The sequence below is a fragment of the Drosophila montana genome, unplaced genomic scaffold (genome assembly GCF_035044405.1).
Source record: "Drosophila montana isolate Dmon_TW-CO22-7 unplaced genomic scaffold, ASM3504440v1 contig_2582_1, whole genome shotgun sequence".
Classification (NCBI taxonomy): Eukaryota; Metazoa; Arthropoda; class Insecta; order Diptera; family Drosophilidae; genus Drosophila; species Drosophila montana.
The window spans coordinates 32,763-52,964 of NW_026997445.1; the positions used below are offsets into that span (position 1 = coordinate 32,763).

General features: G+C 40.3%; 1 protein-coding gene across 1 annotated transcript in view; it reads right to left on the reverse strand.

The window, feature by feature from the left end:
- The window catches only part of tup (LIM1_Isl and LIM2_Isl domain-containing protein tup), a 28,561-nt gene extending 10,570 nt beyond the window's left edge, over positions 1-17,991 (reverse strand). The window contains exon 1 of the mRNA XM_064683169.1: positions 17,201-17,991. Within this exon, the coding sequence (XP_064539239.1) occupies positions 17,201-17,339 (139 nt within the window). The 5' untranslated portion in view covers positions 17,340-17,991. The remainder of the gene's footprint in view (positions 1-17,200) is intronic.
- Between the last annotated feature and the right edge of the window lie 2,211 nt (positions 17,992-20,202).

The following is a 20,202-nucleotide window of genomic DNA, read 5'->3' on the forward strand; positions in this document are numbered from 1 at the left end:
TGCAGGTTTCAGCTACCTTTTCCCCTTTTGCTGTTGTTGTTGTTTTGGTGTTGGTTTTGGTATTTTGATTTTTTGATTTATGGCGCATTTGGTTGAATGGAAACAGAAAGCGCAGCCACTGACAGTTGAAAAGCAAGTGCCGCCGCCAAACTAGGAATTTCACATGATCATAAAAGAGCCCAGAGACGCGACGACTGCGACGATTGCGACGACTGCGACGACTGCGACTCCCACAGGCCAGCACAAGCTGGCCGCGTGACTTCTACGAAAATTTGTCATTTTTCCAGGAATAACGCCAAGTTGTTTCCCCCCTCTCTCTCTCTCTCTCTCTCTCTCTGTCAGTTTTTTAGTTCGTTCTTTTTACCTGGTCCAGCGAACGCTTAAAAAATTAATGATGACAGCGCTGGGAACACGTGCCGCGTCCTGTACTGTTTCTGTATCGTTCGCCGATTTTCGATTTCTCGCATTCACATTTTGACAGACTCATCAATTTTGTAGATACGTAACGAGCGCTCATCCTGGCAGCCTTCATTTCACTCTCCATGCCCTGCCCTGGGCTCTTGCCACTGATTAGGCAACATTCGCTGGCCATTGTTTTGAGCTCAGAGCGTGGGCAGGGGCTGCCCTGCCACACCTCCGCCTCCTCCTACTCCTACTCCTTGCTGCTCGGCCATTGTCTGGCTCTGGCTGTCTGGTCCGTCCCGGCTGGTCACTGGTTTTTGTGTGGAAGGAAGCTTTGTGGTTTTTGATTTGTTTGTCTGCCTCTGCTTGCTGGGATCCTATCAATTATGTGCCCGCTCTACCTCCATCTGTGTGTGTGTGTGTGTGTGTTTGCGTTTGTGTGTGCTGCAATTTTGGGCTTTTCTGCATTTGGACTGTGCGTCTCAAGTTGGCTTAATTAAGTGCAGTTGCTTTGACAATGACAACGTAATCTTCGATTTAGCTATAAGCCACATCAAAAACAATGTACCGCCTTCCATAAACATATCCACAGATATCGATTGCCGTATGTATGCATATTGATATAGTATGTGTGTTTGTGTATATAAATTTGCCTAATTAATTACACAAAACACCAAAGAGCATTTCGATTGGGGCACAAATCGAAAAAAGATGCGGCACAAGAGAACGGGTTAAATGTAAGCTACAGATGGTAGCGTGAGCACCAGGCACGGTTAGTGATGGACATCTGAGAGTACGAATCGCATAGGGAGGCTGTCTTAAGTTAGAGCGTGGGTCGGGCTTTCATTAGAACATTATTAGAACAATAATTAACTATAATAAGAAATACTATTTTGCCGATTTAGTTAGAGAGTAAAACATTTGCTATTAACTAGAATTTTCCTAGAACTGTTTTTGAGCTTGAGTTCGAGTTGCCTTGTGAAGTTGTTCTAGATCGATTTCGAGCTCAACACAATGTTATAGATTTACCGGAATTAACTTATATTTTTGATTGTTCATTTCAGAGAACATTCCCAGCTCCTTACACAAAGGGTTACCTTTAACTTAAATGAATTCCAAAATGTAGAAAAAACCTATTTCTTTAACTTGCAAATGTTTATTGTTTTACGGTTTATTTGCACATTTTCTGTGTTCCACAGAGATTATATATCGTATATTTCCTCCATGGTCACTTGATTGCTCTCTAAACTATCTGAAGGCTTTTGTTTTTTTTCCGCTCTCAAAGTTTTGCAGCCATTTGTGTATGTTCTTTTCTTTCTCAAATTAATTTGTATTGTAGCCGTCTGTTTTGAGTCGCACTTTGATTGATCTCATTGTGCATTGAAGTGGACAGCAAATGTGCTCGTGTCACGCGTTCATCTCGCATCGAGTGTGTAAGCCGAAGCGCAGTCAATATAAATATAACAGAACTGATCAATGCAAACAGTTGGCTTCGATTTCGAATCAATGGAGAAAAAACATTCCCAACAAAAATCCAAAAGAAGCCGCCGGCTGCAGTCACTTTGAAGTGTTTGATTTTCGTATTGGCCGCTCGTTGTTGTAGCTCTTGTTGTTGTTGTTACTGTTGTTGTTGCTGTTGTTGTTGTTGTTGTTGCTGTTGTTGTAGTTGTTGGCTGTCGTTTTATTGAAGCCAAATTTGAATACGAGACATGCAGCAAGCGGCGGCAGAAGCTGCCAATGCCGCGACATCAAAGAGTGCCTGGACTCAAAATGGACATGGGCCTGCAACACACAATTTATGCCAGCCAAAAGACGCACACATACACAAACACACACGCACTGAGATATATGTGAGTGCTGCAACGGAAATGACCTTTTTTTTCGTTGTGTGTGTGTGCAACAAAATGCCGCAGCCAGCACTGAGCCCGAGCTCTGGCTGGGATTCTGGATTCTGGATGCTGCGTGTTGCGTGTTGCTTGGCGCGCAGACAGATGACAAGACGCGATAGTGTCCAGAGTCTGAGCTCCTCTGAGCTTCTTGTACAACCGGTACAACCAACAAGGGAGAGCGAAAGGGAGAGAGGGAGACAGCTCGGAGCTGTGGTACAAGCGGGCTAAGTGATGATCATGATGGGTTATTAGGCAGGTTGCGTTGACAACGCATTTGTCTTGGCCAAACGCCGACGCAGGATCGCTCAGGGTGTGTGTCTCTCTCTCTCTCTCTCTCTCTGTATGTGTGTGTGTGTGTGTATTTGTGTGTATCTCAGATAAGCGCGCGACATTTATTTATGGTGTTTTAACACAAGTGTCGCCAATGGCCAAAAAGGCGCCGTTCGCCCGCTAACCGAGACTCCGAAAAAATCCCAGACGAAGGTTCACAGAGTGAAAGCCGCAAAGTCAGTTCCAATTCTTTTTTTTCCCCTCTCCTCCCCCGCGCCCCTCAACACTTTTAAATAACTCTGACGGCTCAGCGTCAGAAATGACTGGAAATGTGTCAAATTAACGTCAACTCGAATCTGAAGTCAACTTCAAGTTGCCCGCCCCGCCTTGCGTCTTGCCGCCCCTCAGCGCGAAGAGAGAAAAAAAATGGAAATCAATTAAAGCTAAACAACAAATTGAAATTCAAATACAAATTCGATAAACGAAATTGGAAATCAAAATGCAGTTTAACCTTTTAAGGCCAACGCAACATGTTGCAAATGCTGACAGGCAACCGCTGCCCCTGCCCCTGCCACAGCCCCTTCTCCACACACAGCCCCGCACAAGCCACATTTTTGGCTAGTTTTCCAATTTAATTTTGTATACCCTTGCAGTGCGTCTTCTAGTTATGTCAGCAAATATGTAACGCACATCGCTGAACCTATCAATTATGTATATCTTCTTAATCAGATGAGTTGATGTAGCTACACTCGAAGAAATTGTTACTTATAAAGAATTTTAGTATAATGAAGATTTCTATGCAAACTAGCTAGCCTTTCATAAAGTATTGTATAACTCGGAATGGATCGGATCAGACTATTTTATATAGCTGTCATAGGAATGATCAGTTCTTGTATAAACAACCTTTTTGTTTCTTACAAGTTCTACCATGCTTAATTCCTAACAATATCTGACAGCTACATCATAAAGATCTATACGAAAAGTCAGTTAAAGAATGTGTTTTTTTTTATAAATGATTCTTTTTGCTTTTTGTCAATATATCTAACAAACCTTTGCAATTACCGCCTCATTATTCTTCCAACAGCAAATCCTTGGTGCATAAAGCTTTCACATATAATACCTTCTTGCCAGTTGCCTGAAAGGGTATTTCATGTTCGGCGTGCCATATTTAAATGTTTATCTAGTTTTCAATTATTTATTTTTTTTTATCATAAATGCGTTTGGCATTTTGGCTGCTTGCGTCTAATTAGCCAACACTTTCGGGCCAAGATTTGTGTGCGTGGCTTTTGGCAAAAGAATTGACCACATTGTTGCATTCAACTGTTATTGTTGTTGCTGTCGTTGTTATTGTTGCTGTTGTTGTTGCTGTTGGGTTTGTTGTTGTTTTTGCTCTCCATGGCAGGCGGCTTGTGTAAATATTTGACCTGACGCGTGTGAACTTTAACAGTTTTTATGCTTTATTTGTCGCAAATATTGCGCAAACATGAACAGGCAAGCAAAGCGGACCCACCTACCCCTCTCCCTCCCCCGCCGACCATGCCACTAGACCCCTTCTCTGTGCTGCCAGAAACAACGAAGCTGCCTTGTTTGCATTTCGGGCCTCGGGGATGTTCAAGTTGTTGTTGTTGTTGCTGTTGTTGTTGTTGCGCATGCGGGCACCTTTTGCACTTGAGCAGTGCGAATGTTGTTGTTGTTGTTGTTGCTGTTGTAGTCTTGTGGTGTTGCCATGTTGCATTGGCCCGCCCCCTGCCCCACCGCACGCGCAGCATGCAACATGCGTTAGCAACATACTTTCTGCAGTCGGCAAAATATCAGTTGGATGGTGTGAATTCTACAACAGTTGCGGCCCCTAGAGAGGAGCCCATGGAGGAGCCAGTGAAGAAAAGTAAAAACAATCTCAAGGGAATAACTAACTAATGCGACTTTCAGGCATTTAAAAGGTTTAGAAAGTGTGCGTTAAATTACTTGCAATTATTTTGTGTAACTGCAAATTAAATACAAAATTGATGAAAGGTTCAATTAATTTGGAGGCGCACAAGTTTAATTAATTTAACTGCAATTTATAATCCCACAATTAGAAATTGTTTCAGTTCTTTTTGCTTTCTTTTGGAGAATTTGTCTTTGGCCAGCCAGAAAGTTAGACGGAGAAATGCTTTTTATAAATAATATTAATTACACTATGCAACAAATCAAGCTTTGATTCGGGCCCCAAATAGAGTTTTGGTTTAAGATTATTTTTTTGGGTTTTATTAATTTTAACTGAATTTAAGCCCTTTTTTTTAGATATGCATAGCTTGTGCAAATCTTAACCGAATTTAATTATAGATAAAGTTTACGATTTTTAAGCTAATATCAAATTTGTCAGTTACTGAAGTACCCATCAGCTTGAGAGTGCAATAATCATAGATAATATCCCTTCAGAAGTTATTAAATAAAAATTAAAGAAGTATACGAAGATATTCTAATATAAGATATGGCATCTCCGATGCCATTATTTATCAAAACGAAGCTCTATTTCCATGGGACAAATTCGGAGTTTAGTTGAAAATATCTTTAAAAGCTTAAAAGTTATTATGGTCCAAAGTCCAAGTCCAAGTTTATTTTGGATATATCAGTCCAAATGGAATTTCTTGTTTGAATAACTTTTATCCATTTAAAGATGTCTTAAATGAGCCTTAGGATATGTTATTGGTCCCATGGAAATAGAGCTTTTGTGTGAAATAAAATGTTAAGAGAGAATGTTGAGAGAATTGAAGCCCTTAACAGCTTTGGCAAGCGTTCATCTCTAGTTGAGCTGATTGGACTGGGTGTGCCCGAGGGCCACATTCCTGTGCACATTGCACTTGGTGTGCGTGTGTGTGCGTGTGTGTATGACTGTGTGTGCACCGTTATAAAAACTTAAGACCTCATTAAAAGAGGCCGCCGCTGCTTTATGGCTGCCCAAGATCGAGTTGACCATTTAACGCCGTCCACTCAATGCACAGCTCGTTGAGGTCCTTTTATATGATGCTCCGAAAACCAAATATATATATCTATATAAATCTATATATATACATATGGAGATATATGTATATGAAGTTGAGGCTGTTCGATTACGCGCACGCAAGACTGGGCCGCTTCGAAGTTCATTTTGGCCAGGTTTTCAGTTTTTCATTTCAGGCCCGTCTCTGGGCTAAAAGGAAGGCCGCCAAAGGCTGCGCGTTGTTCATGCAAATTTTAACTTCATTTCGGCTTCGTTTTGTTAATTAATTTATATTATTTTATTTGGGTGTCGTATACAAGCGGAGCGATCCACAGATCGTTGTCGTTGCTCGTTGTTGTTGTTGCTGTTGTTGTTGTTGACATGCCTTGTGGCTGGTTGTTGTTGTTGTTGTTGTGTTGGATTCTCAACAGTTCTCTCTGCATCTGCAGCGCAAACGAACGACAAATTTATATTTAATGAGCTTCATAAAATTTGAATTTCAAAGGAGCATTGCACCGCAGCGGCATGTTCGAACGGGCGGCGTTGATTGCCACTCGATGTGTCCGAGCTGCAGTTGGAGCTGGGAGTCCGGCTCCGGCTACGGCTCTGTCTGCTCTGCTCTCTCTCTCTCTCTCTCTCTCTCTCTCTCTCTCTCTCTCTCTCTCTCTCGCTCGCTCTGCAGCCTGCAGCCTGGTGTCTGAGTCAAGTCTTGGCCAATGAAGGTATATAAATTTGCTGGCTTTATGGCGTTTTAAGTAGGCCTGCTTTATGGGCTTGCAGTTCAGGTCCAGCTTAGTCCAAGCACCACTCACACACACTAGACACACACGCACACACACATACGCACACGCACACACCTGATGCCGAGTCGCTATGATTCATTGGCGCTGTGTGGTCGTAATCGTCCACAACGTTGTCGTTGTTCTCGTTCTCGTTGTGGTCTTCTGGTCCGCCGCGAAGACTTATTGCTGCCCACTTAGGCGACAAAACGCTGTCGGGGTATTCTCTTCTCTTTTATTTTTGTGGCTGCTCACTAAATAAAGATGAATCCCCCCAAGAGCCCAGATCCGCAATATGTGTCTGCAACTTGTTTAGCGAGTTTCTCACCTCGTTGGCAACATTTCAATTTGACATAATGAGCCACATTTTGTTACCAGTAGGCATTACCACAGATGGTTAGGCTACCTAACTAGAAAATGTACGCGAGGGCCCGATACAAGCAACCAACCATACAAAGCAACATAAATCAGCATAGTCCGAGTTAATTGTATGAAATTTGTCAAGTTTTTGCCTTGATTTAAGATTTGTTTGCCAATTGAAAATTGTTTTTTATGTTATTCGCATAAATTTAAAGAACATTTTCAACGATTAATCTTACATTTAAATATTATAATATATATAAAATATTATATACATATTTTATTTTATTTATTATTAGCTTCTATACACGATATTCTTTCAGCATCATTCGCTTTGTGTGCTGTTAATCTAAACAATATAAAAAACGAGCTCTTTTTGCAGGTATTACAATATTTTATAAAATGTTAAGATTTTTTCAGACCATAAGATGATCGGGAAATACTTTTATGTCATGGTTCTGTGTCAGTAATCAATTAAATTGTTAATCTCGAAATAGGTTTGTACTGTGGCTCGTATTAGAAAAAAAGACTTACATTCCAAATTTAACGAGTTTCTGAGCTGAGTTAGATTAATTTTACAAAATCGTATTATGATTAATATTAATCTATAATGCGTATGTTAAAACTGTTGAGAAATATGTCTGGAATACCTTTGAATATTTTGAATAGAATATAGATTATTATAAACTATATTTTAATCATTTTTGTTTCTATTTTGGACGAGCTATAACATCTTTATATATGTACAAGCTTTGTGCTGATTGACCAACTGACTGAGCAACATATTAATTGAATGTATAGAGAACGTATTTAAATTGTATATAGAACTATTGGAAAACTTCCGCCACAAATTTGAAAACTTAATCGAAAATAGTTCTATTAAAGCCTCTCTCCAATTTGGACTTTTTATAGATTCAGGCGTTTCAGTTCACGTTTCAAGCTACATTTAGTTATTCTTTATCCAATCAAAACTCTGCCATAAATTATTATAATATAAATATAATATTATATGCACATATAATACACATGAAAAGAAATTTACAAACCAGTTGAGAGTTTGCGATTGATTTATCTATAATATTTATGATGTTGTTTGCAATTTGTTTTTTAAAGAATTCTGGTTCTGCTTTCATGTTACGTAAATCGAAATAGATCCAGAGCGAAATAAAAGCAATTGCCACAGAGATGTGCAACTCGTTTGGCCAGTTGCCACGTTGCCTGGCGTCGGGCAACATGGCAGCGCTGACATAATGTGCCACATTTTGTTGCAGGTAGTTACAGTGGGCATATATGTATATACATACATATATACATCCTGGCTGCAAGTCAAAATATTGCCAGGTAACGGTAATTAGCTAGACTAGGCTACCGTCGTCTGCCCCGTGACCGTGCCCCGTAGATTTAGGCGTAGCCGACGTAACCGTACCCCGCAAACGTCTCAACCTCAACCAGCGCCGTGCCGTCATCTAATTTTGAATGAGTTGCCCCGCGGCGTGGCGCGACGTCGCAGTCACAGCGAGCGGTCGGGTTCGAGTGTCTCTGACAGGGAGTGGAAGAGAGAGAGATAAAACGAGAGAGAGAGAGAGAGAGATGGCGAGAGGGGCGTTCAACCTGTTGATAGCCGCGTCTGACTTACCAGACGATACTTGAGATTAAGAGCTCTCAATACAAACAGGCGACATGCTAAAATGCCTCTCTCCCACTACTTCTCCCTCTCCCTCTCTATCTCCCTCTCCCTCTCCCTCTCCCTCTCCCTCTCCCTCTCCCTCTCCCTCTCCTGGCAAGCACTTGATAAGTAACTGATGCGGAAAAGTAGTTCTTGTAATGCGATATACTATATAAGACTTGGGCATTATATAACCAGGCGCCATTGCTGCTGCTGCTGCTGTTGCTGCTGTTGCAGCAATTGTTGCTGCCTCAAGTGTCGCTTACAGTTCTTTTGGAGTACCAACTGACGCCAAGAATTGAGTCTGGAGTTGAGATTGGCGGCGTCTAGTTATTTGATGTAACCAAATCTCAGTTTGTTGCACTGCCGCATCCTGTTGAAAGTAATTGTTGTTGTTGCTGCTTGCTGCTCGCTTTTTATTGTCCCCCTGCTTAATTAGTCATTAAATTGAGGGGGTCTATAATAAAAATGACACTCGTAAAAAGCAATGCTCAAAAGAGATAGCCACACACAAATAGAGTGAAACAGCGGCGCCCCCAAAAGAGCTTTAAAAGCGACGCCATTAAAGCGAGCAACGTGCCGCATTGCATGCAACACGCGCAACGACGCAGCGACCCAGAGCTCCCAAGCTGGCCAACTGACAGCCAGACGAATGCACCTGAGCACACACACACACACACACACACACGCACACACACCTGGCTGTAGAGGTGTCATATGGCGCAGCGGGTGTTCCCGAGCCAAAAACTAACCCTGAACAGCTCCCCTTCCCCCCCAGAATCCCAGCGGGAATCGCGACGCCAAAAGGCGCCGTTTAATGAGCGCCTGGAGAGCGGCACGAGCGGAACTTTAACTGGTGGTTGCTTAGCTGGGCTTGCTTAACATTTACTGGCTCGGCCGCGGCACAAACACACACGCGATAAACGGGCGTGGCATGCCACACAGCCCTGGCAAACCAATTTTGGCATTATTTATCAGTTGATTTATGTGCAAAGTCGCTCAAAATGCACAACCTCTCCCTCTCTCGTTCGCTCTCTCCTGTCTCATTCACTCTTTAAATTCTTCTGTTTTATTTTTGGGAAATTTAATATTCATTTGCCCAGCCGCTGCTTGCCCCAAACAGTAGCCGCTGCCGCCTGACAAGCGCTGACACCTTGACTGAACTTTAAGAGCAGCAATTTTTTGGTTTTTAATTGCACTTTAATAGGCGGCCGCTGCTTTAATGTGCCCGCTGTGCCCAGGCCAGGTCAGCGAGTCGAGAGCTCAGGGCCCGCTGTAATTAGGCCAGAAAACCATTTGGTCTTTAAGCGAATGCAGCCGCGGCTAGCCAAGTATCTGGCGGATAAACGAGCTTAATCAGCTTTAAGCTGCAGTTACTATGATGTCATGAATGAATGAGAGTGAGAGAAAGAGAGGGAGGAGCAAAGAAGAAGACGATAGCATGGCTAGACCTTAAGAGATGCCACAAATAATTTAAGACTTCTTTCTTATGTAAAGCGAATTTTACCCAATAATATATCTTAGAAGTCAGCTCCTAATTTGCATTAATTTATATATTACAGTGGTCATTCGTAAATTGCAACAGTTCGGCTTCAAAGTTGAATGTTATTGGAGAAAAATTCGACTTCTTTGAGACCTTATCCTCCTCAGAATAGTTGACATGTTCACGAACATGTAATATTATAATTTAATCATTTGAAGAGCTGCTAAAAAGGAATCTCATTTCTGAACAACAATAATTATAAAAAGAATAAGAATATGAATAATAATAATACATTCGGAGATATAATTTCTAGAGATCATATTTTTATATATTTATAAAATTGAAAGAGTTATTTTCTACTGTATATTGTCTGTCTACTTCACCTTCTATAAATTTGGTATTTGTTTAATTTTTAATTTAATTTAAAGCTTAATTTCATTTTATTTCTCTTCGAAAATAACATCTTTCATAACAGAATAACTTTTATGTAAACAAACAGACATTCTGTTAAGTGGCTTTCAAGCCAGCCATGTTAACGGGAATTCACAGCGCCTCGCGCATGTAGCTTCCTGTTAACTTCCTACACGGGCTAACATTTTAAGCTTACACAGTGTGTATAAAATATTTTTCACTACATTTTTGTTAACATATTCAACATATTTTAAGTGGCTTTTTAAGGTTTTTTTTGTTGAATACACCTATAAAACTGCCCTGCAAAATCAATAGTATTCGTATCTATCCCGACTCAACAGAACATAAATAAATGTGTCCTAACCCTTTTGATTGTAGGGCATTCAAATGGTCGCCCGGCACACCCACATGACAAAATTTATGCGCCACTCGCTAAAAAAAAAAATAAGAAACAAATTCGTCTATATTTTATGGGTTTGCTTTTTTCGGGTTTCCGGTCAAGTTTTTTCGGTATTCCTGTCTGCCATACTCTCCCCTTGCCGCTGCTTCTCCCGCTCCCGCTCCCGCTCCCGCTCCCGCTTCCACTCTGCCGCTGTCTGCCTGTCTGCCCGGGGTGATAAAGTTATTTAGGCGCAAATCATAAATTCCAAAACAGAACCCTGAGCGAAGCTTATCTGATTTTGCACTTGGGCCCGGCACTAGATCAATATGTTGGCCTGAAACCTGTGCGGGCTGCATTTGGAATTGGGATACGGGGATATACAGATTCCCAAACAGAATATCAGAATCCGAAAAAGACAGCTGTGCGCCTGCGCCTGTTGTCACAATTGTTTGTGTGAATGTGTGTTGCACACAGGGACAGGGACTAGGACAGAGAACAGAGAGTTAGAGAGACAGTTGGAGATACGCAGTGTAGAATTTAATTCAGGTAAATTTGCCAGAGATTTTTGTTAGTTTGGTTTATTTTTGGTTTTTATTGTGAGATCTCGTTTTTTTGTTTGGTTCCGAGCCTGTCTTTAATTAACAGCTCTTGGCGCGTCAGTTTGACTTGTGAAATTAGAAAATTATGCCTGGAATTTCCGCTCAAAAAATAAATAAATAAAAAACAGCAGCAAACATTTTGCGCATTTGTTTTGCTGATTAGCCACAAAAAATGATAATGAGCTTACCTATTGGCTGATAAAAAACTTATAATCAAAATAAATGGATGCATAGAGGAAGCAAATTACAGCTGGAAATCGGAGTGAAAGGATTGAGGTACAAAATTATGCTAGAACATATTCTGAAAGCACATTATAGATAATATATGTGCTGCTTAAGCACAAAACAAGAAGCTTTGATGGCTCATGGAAGCTTTAAGCCAGCTTTAATGTTACATAATATTTCTGTAAGCAAATAAATTGAAGCTCACTTAAAGCTTTCTGTTTTAAGAATTCTCTACAGTTTCACAGGCTTTGCTTTTGTTAATCAGTTGCAGGTTTAACAAATATGGTTTTAAGTCGCACAGTTTTATGATTTCAACTAGTCTCACGAAAACTTAAATAAATTTAAATTTCTGCACTTTCAAAAATCAATGATAAACTAGTTTTTCGTATGTATTTAATTTTTAATTAGCTGCTCGCACAGACTTTCAATTTCATAGACGTTACCCAATTTGAGCACGATTAATGATGTGTTGAGAACATTTATGGCCACGAAAATAAAACAAAATAAATCCGATCGCCTTTCACGAGCTTTATGACTGTCACACACTGAGCACAGCTTATGAATGCCCCCGGGCAGCAGCCTATATAGGTAGTTAAACTATCTATCTATATCTATGACATCCGTATAGCTTAGCTCTGTGCCATTCTCTCAGCCTGAATGCTAAGCCACTTTGCCTTTTGTGGCTAAAACATTTAAAAGCCGCATTTCTTTTTATACCCAATGAAAGCAATCTAAATGGCCAAGGCGGGTATAATGGTTTTGGGCAAAGGCATGTAAGAGGCAGAAGGAGGTGTCTTTGACTACCTTAAGTATATATAATCCAGATCAGAAGATGAATTTGTGTAAGCTCGTTTATCTCGAAAATTACAATGCTAAAGATTTGAAATATAATGTGTATGTATTCGTATTATATTTTCTTCGATATCTACATCTTATTCTATAGCATCTATAAATATCGATTTTAAGAAATGGGTATTAGTTGGCATAGTTGGAAGATCATAAGATCATATTCTTAATCAAAAGCACGATTTGTGTGAGCTCGTTTTTCTCGCAAATTATAAAAGCAAGAGCTTTAATATTGTGTATTCTATTTTTTTCGATAACTCCTTCTTCTTAGTTTTATAACATCGATAAATATCGATTGTAGCTCAATGAATATAAGAGCTGGTCACACCAAACTTGCATGTATGAAGGTTCTCGTATAGCTTACGCAGATTAAGAATGTTTCGCTTTTTGGATACCCTTCTCCTACTCCCCAAAATGAATATTAATTAATGTAATACGAAAGTTGGAATGCTTGTAAAGTAAGCTTAACGCTGGCTTTAGGGCATCTCCTAGTCGGGCACTCTTAACGAGAGCATTCTTACTTGTTTTATTTGCATTTTTTCTACAATTTGATTTACTTTTTGTCATTTAACAAATTATTTGTACAATTTTGAAGCTTTGTTGTGGGCAACAAAAGCGCCCCGCTTTTGGTCAGTAAATTTTTCACAATTAACTTTGGAAACTTGTTATTTGTTGCCACAGCTTGAACAATTCACAAAATTTGAAGAAGTCGATTAATGTTGCGAATCATTTAAAACTAATTAATATTACTTAAATTAGGCTAAACAAATTTGCGACACACACACACACACCTGCCTAGGTGTTATTTGAGGCCAAATGAAAATCGCTTTGATTTTTATGACCGCAAATAATTGTCAATTTTTTATGAGTTTGGCATTAAAAATCGTCAAATTTTATTGAACCCACAGAAACTAGAAATGGCAGCTCGTGTGGGTTTTGGCCGCGCCGCGAAGTATGCAACAAAAAATGTTGAGCAACAAAAAAATGTGTCGCGCTTTGTGTAAACAAAACTTCAGCGCGAGCGAGTCGTATTTTTTTTTGTGTATATTTTCTTCTACTATATTTAATTAATTTAACGACTACTTGAGAAGTTAGCAGCGACATGCGTGTGTGTGTGTGTGTGTGAGAGAGCTAGGGGCGGGGGGCAGGGGCCAGCCAATGGGCCTGCGACATGAAAAACTCATTAAAATGTTTACAGGCGCACAAAATCAACAAACCAACAAAAGCGACTCGAACAGAGACAAACAGACGAGTGAAAAATAAGAAGGAAACACACACAAAATTAAATACAGCAACTGAAATTGTTTTCATTTCAAATATATCAACTAAAATCTCTCGAAAACTTCCTAGAGAAATAAGTTTGTTTAGTTTTGGGGCGGGCGAGCGACTCGCAAAAAGAAGTTTTCAAATTAAAATAGTTGCTTGCTTTCCATATTTAATGTGTGCAAACAAATTAAGAGTTGAAATTACAATGTGGCTGCATTTGGGCAGGCCACAGTCTAATGTATCTAACAGATACAAATGTATCTGCAGCCAGTTTCTAGTCGTGTTTTTTTGGCTCATTTATAATGCAGTGCGCGCGACGGGGCCAACGTGTTTATGATTATGATTTGGCCGTCTTTCGCTCGTTTTTTATTTGGCACACACACATACACACACTCACACACACAGTGCTTGAAACTGTTTCGGTTTTTTTTTGATGGTTTTTGGTTTTTTGGTTCAATGTTTTGCGGTCTTTTGTCTGGTTACAAAATTGGCAGCTAACATTTGTCACAATTTAGCGTCAAATTTAAATTTAAATAAAATATATTTTGTCACGCACACACTCACACACACACACGCATTTTTTTAATGACACTTTTGGTTGAAGCTGGGCATGCGTTTAAAAATGCATGAATATAATTTAGAAATGCAAGCGATATGCGAATATGGTCGAGAGTAATTTTTATTTGGCTTTCCGCACGGATAGCAAAAATTTGTCAGCTGACAAATTTTCATGCGTTTATCGCATGCGATAAATTTGTTGCAATCGGACTTTAATTGCCGCCAAGCATTAAAATGTCATTCAACCGTTAATTGGCCGCTGGCGGCACAAAAATTATATTCTACTTAAAATAAAATACAGCCATAATTTAAAAGTTAATGCCACCGCAAAAAAAAAAAAACACAGCAAAACACAACACAATACTCAAAGGCTAGGGCTTCAGTTGTTTTCGGTTTTATATTTTGTGAAATGTTTATGTGACCCCAGGAAAAACAATTTCAGATACTTGCGGCAATTTTGCAAGTCTTGCGAATCGTTTCGTTTGCAATTAAACAGATGCCTCTCTACCGATAGCCGAGGTCAAAGGCATTCAAAAGAGGGTCAGAGCAACTGAAGTCGGTATGTTAACATTGTCTTTATTCGTATGTAGAAATCGAACAAACATCTTTAAGCTGAGCACTTGACTGGACTCCATAATGGAAAGCCTCAAGGGTGCATTTAGTCGCCTCTCTTTTATATATACATTCAAATGAATGCATATATCCTACGACTTATTGAAGTATTTGCGTTTATATATACTCTACATTTCACATTTCACTTCACAAACTTTCATCTGCATTTCTTCTTATCAGCTGCAATTAATTGCGATCAATTTGCTGTTTAAATAATTTTAAATGTTTTGTATTAAAGGCAAATTTATTTGTGTATTAAATATTGCTTCTTATCGAAGATATATTAAATAAGAAGATAATTTGAATGAATATGCATTTTAATAAAAGTCAACAATGAATATTAATATTTGTAGAAGGGGTTTTTTAAATATTCCACGAGCTCCATTTACCAAAGTCTTAAATGCAGTTTAAAACTGAGCTTTGGGTTTTGAATACCAAGAAAGGGCATTAAATATTAGCCATATTACTATTTTATGTCCTTCTATTTGAAAAAGTACTACGAAAATGTGTTCCAAAGATCTATCTTTAAGATCTTTATCCCACTGGAGCTTAGTTTCTATGTAAAGTTTGTTTAACAGAGAACACTTTCAAGTGCAGGTCGCTTCCTAATCATAATTAATAAAAGCCCAATAGCTTTGACAATAACTTAGAATTAAATTCTTTTGAATAACTAATACAATTACAAATTTCTCTTTAATTTCCATTTTTGATAACTCAAGTACGTTTGATACCAAGAACTTAAGTAATACCCTACTATAACTTTTAAATCTGCCGCATTACTAAACTGAACTTGAACTCTGTTCATTTGATCTTTGTTACATGAACTTAATTAAAATTATTAAAAAAACTTTGAGCTGTGTTGTGCACATAAAATAGTTCACAACCTTGAACTGAAATATGCAACATTTTCCTAAGCAATTCCATTTCTTTGAAAACATAAAATATCAAAACAGAGCTTAGTCTTCTACTTTGCCCACCCATTACCTAATATTTTCCATATTTCTTTATTTTTTTAGCTCTACAAAATCTTTTATTTTTTGGGTTTTTCCTTTTTGTATAATTTTATGACACATCCATAATAAATATAAATTTTTACAGTTGAACGATTTGGTTTTACTTGGGCAAGTTTTTGACTTTATTCGGTTTGTTTTATTTATTATTTTGGTAAAGGTTAATGGCAATTTAATTTGCAAATTTTCGTTGTTTTTGTCTAATTTGTATGTGAGTGCGACAATGGCCATAAATAAGTCATTAACTCGTTTAAATAGCTTTATTAGCCGCATATGATATGATGCTAATGCTTCGAAGTTTGGGTTCTGGTTCCATGGGCCCGATAGTTAGGTATAATGTGTGAGAAATTGGCTTAGTTTTAGCTAGTTGAGTGTTTTTTTTTTGGTTGGGTCAGTAATGAGATCGTTAAATGGCAATTGGTTTACACATAGGCATGATTAACCTAAGATTAAATGGAGGGAAATATAGAACAGAACTATGGGAAAGCATTTAAATTTAATTTTAAAGAGCATGACATTGAGAGCCTTTAAGGTTATTTGGATTAATAAGACTGTAGTCAATATGCTCAATATTTGTAAATTGAACACATAATGTTTGGCCCAATATGGGAAAGAGATCTAAAACTGTGATAAGCTCTACCAAGAAGAGGAATATTGTGAAGTTTTTAGCTCTGATTTGTTCAAGAAATGGAAAATATATGTGTATATGAAATAAGTATTCTCTGTTGGTAGACCCTACTCTATTTGTATCTGAAAGATTTGAGGCCTGATCAGATATTTACTATTATAAAAAGGAAAGTTTGCACTTTCCCTATTATAAAGTTTTCTTGCCTACCGACTGGATCTTAATATTCTATTAATTTTAATCGTCTGCATATTTATGTACTCTCAGGATATACAAAATGGATTCTCGATTGAAAAACCTTTCGCATATATGTATTTCCGCTGTGGATATATAAACAATCGGATTGTTATATTCTCTGAAGTATCTCTTAAGTATTATCGTTTATCGTTTGAAGATCCTTTCGAATGTTTAGCCTCTGCTTCTATAATAACAATCGGATAAATCGGATTGTTTTTACAGAATGTTTTGGTTATCCAACAATTGAATTCGTCATTCTCATATATCTTTAAAAGTTTTATGTATTTAGAAGAAACTCCTTTTGAATCTCCTAACTAGTATCTTAGCCCTTTTTACTTAACAAAATCAGCTTGTTGTTACTTAAACTCTTGGTAATAGGTAATTCAACATTTGATGTGTAAAAAGAGTAAAAAGTATATTTAAGCGTTCTGTACTCAAATAAAATGCAAATTGCTCAGTTATTTAGCAATATATTTGCCGGCTTCTGTGAGTTGAGAACTGGTTTTGAGGCGCAGCTGGCTCAAAATTACCGACGGCTTCGCGTCGACTTGAAGAATATGATTCATGGACCGATTTTCAGTTTGTATTGCCGTATATATCTATATATAGTTTACTTACTTATCACATCATGGCCGTGACAATCCAAATCCAGGTGATGATTCATCACCAGCGATGGCTGTAATCCAGTTTGATTGTGATTGTGATTGTGCAATGGTAGCTGGTGAGCCAAATGGCCACCAATCTCTGCCATTACCATATATTTGGCTTATAGACCGGCAACCACCCAAAAACACTTGAGAAATATCAAAAAATCAAAAAAGCGTAACTCAAAATTCTGCCAAGATATTCTGCATTGAGCATCAAGTGTTGTTTTCTTGTTGGCGGGGAGGGCGGGTTTTATGGTTGAGTTAAGTTTAGCGATATTTCGATTTTTGTTGCTGCTTTAAGGCACTTTTGTACAGTTTAGTTATGTTAAGATACTTTTGTATCTATGTATCTGAATTTGCACGCACTCTTTGGGCTTTAGCTAGAACTATTGTGACTGTGCCAGTGGCTGCTGCTGCTGCTGCTGCTGCTGTTGTTGTCACAGTTGGGAACACACGCGAACAGGTAAATGTAATAACGCCATAGGTCGAGGGAGCGCAGAGTTTCGTATTCTCGTATCCAAAGGCGACGGCGGGCAAACGTTACCAAAAACGACGACGACGACGAGAACGGCGAAAGGCTACGGCTACGGCTACGGCGACGGTGATGACGACAACGAATGCGAATTGTTAGATTGTGCGTGTGTGTGGTGTGTGCTTGTGTGTTGCTGTCGTTGTTGTTGTTGTTTTCACGTAACGCACAACAGCAACAACAACAATTCTATTTACGAAACGACGCGTACCTCACGATGCTGACGGCGCTGCGACTGCTGAACGACTAAACCGGCTGACCGTGTGTATCTTTCGGATTCACAGGCAAACTTACAGATACTCGCGTTCAGTCGTTCGCCTCGCTCGCTCGCTTCGCCTCGCCTCCGTTCGCCTCGTCTCGCCGCATTCGTGCCCTGCGCCGCTGCCAGCGTCAACGCCAGCGCAGAGCTAACCCCTCGTTGGCTAGCCGCACGCTGCGCTGCTCGCACGCCAGCCGCTCGTGCGCTGTGTTAGAGCAGCACAGCTAGTGTGTGCGTGCGTTGGACGCGCGCGCGCTGCAGCAGCTGCAACCGGTTTTGTTCGTTTTGGGTCTGGGGCGCGTCTCGCAGTTCGAAAAACAACAAAAACAAAAGGAAACAAAAACAACAGCAAAACAAAAAAGAAGAGAAAAGAAAACGGGCAACAGGAACAGGTGTTTGGCCGTGCTGCTCGCACACAACGCTTGCCATCTCGCTTCGCACGTTTTCTAAATGGCGTCCAAGCGGGCCAATCGGTTGGCGCCACTGCGCATGAGTCGCCCCCCACACACTGGCGCGGCTCACTGACACAGCTGAGTGTTGCAATTGCCGTTGCCGTTGCCGTTGCCGTCGCTAACTTTTGCAATCCACAGGCAACATGATGGAGGCAGTCAGGCCAACCCTCCCCCCACACGTTTTCCTTGCTTTTTCCGCTTTTTCATTTTCTTTTTTGTTGCTGCTCTTGTTGTTGTTCTTGTTGTTGTTGTTGCTGGTGCTCTTCCTTTTTGCTGCCTTTTGCCTTTGTTTTGCCAATTTCGCTTTTGGTTTTCGAAGTTTGTACTACAAAATGGTTGCACTTGTAAGCAAATGCCGCTAGTCTGCTCCACCTACAGAACGACCACCCCCGCACACCCGCACCCTCCCCTCACCCTTCACCCCTCTCCCATCATGTTAGCTGCAATTGTTGGCTGTGTAATGCGCTTGTCGAAGTTTTTGGCAGCCACAGCCGCACCTTGTCTTGACTCTTGGCTGCGGCTGCCACAGCCAATGCCGCTGCTGCTGCTTCTGCTGCTATTTCTGCTGCTGCTGTTGCGGCTGTGGCAACGTCTTTTGGCCTCGTAGCTAACATCATAATAATTATTGATCTTTTGATTTTGGGGCTTGTGCTGCTTGTGTGCGGGCGTGCGTCTCGTTTACCGTTTACTGTTCAAGGCTCTGTTGCAATTTTAATGACATGTGCCACGCCTGCGCCGCCGCCCCCTTCAAGTGTCTGTGTGTGTGAGTGTGTGTTCTGTTGCGGTTACCCAGTTCGTTGACTTGGCACCCAGTTCCGCCAGCTCTGGCTGATGATTTGTTTTAGTTGCTCGTTGGCAGTCTGGCTGATTCCCAGTTGCCATTATTTTTACCGTTTTTATTTGCCGCTGCTTCCGTTTGCGCTGCGCTGCGCTGACGAGCTGCGAGACGGCAGCTAGTGGGTGTGGCAGGTGGTGGGCTGCTGCTGCGGCTGCGGCTGCTGCTGTTGCTTCTGCTGGGGTTCGTCATGTTGTAATCAAGGTCATCAGCTCCGCTTGGGCCACTATGCTCAGTCATAGCCGTCGCAGTTAGCCAGACGCTGACATTAGCACACTCACACACACACACACACACAGGCGCACACAACACGTAAGCGCTGCCACAACTGTAAAAGCTTTCGCGCCATCTCCTTCATGCACACACACACCTCCACACACACACACACGCAGCTGGCCAGCAGCAAAAACAGCTGACTGATGTGTCTGTTTGTGTGTCTGTTTGTCTGGCTGTGTGTGTGTGTGTGAGTGCTGGTGTTGTTGTGTGCCCGGCTGGCAGCATGATTTCAAAATTTAATTAGGTCCCGTCCATTAATTGGGTTAATTGAAATGCCGGTAAAAGTCTGGCGAGCAGCAGCTCGCTTACAAATTTAGGACATGTCACTCAAGCAGTGCTAGCTCCACAGTAGCCCGACCCACGCCCCCACACCCGCCCCGTCAAGCACTTCCACCCCTCCCCCTGACTGTAAATGAAATGTTTTCAACTTGTTGTTATGTAGCATTATCATTGATGTTGCTATTCAATTGCTATTTATGAGAACGAGCATCGATTTGCCACAATTAATCGAATCACATTCTCAATTACAATTTCTCCGAAAATTGGCAAAAATGTAAGTTGAGGCTTTCTAGCTATATTTATGTTTATATTATATTATATTTAGACGAAAGCAAAATTGATG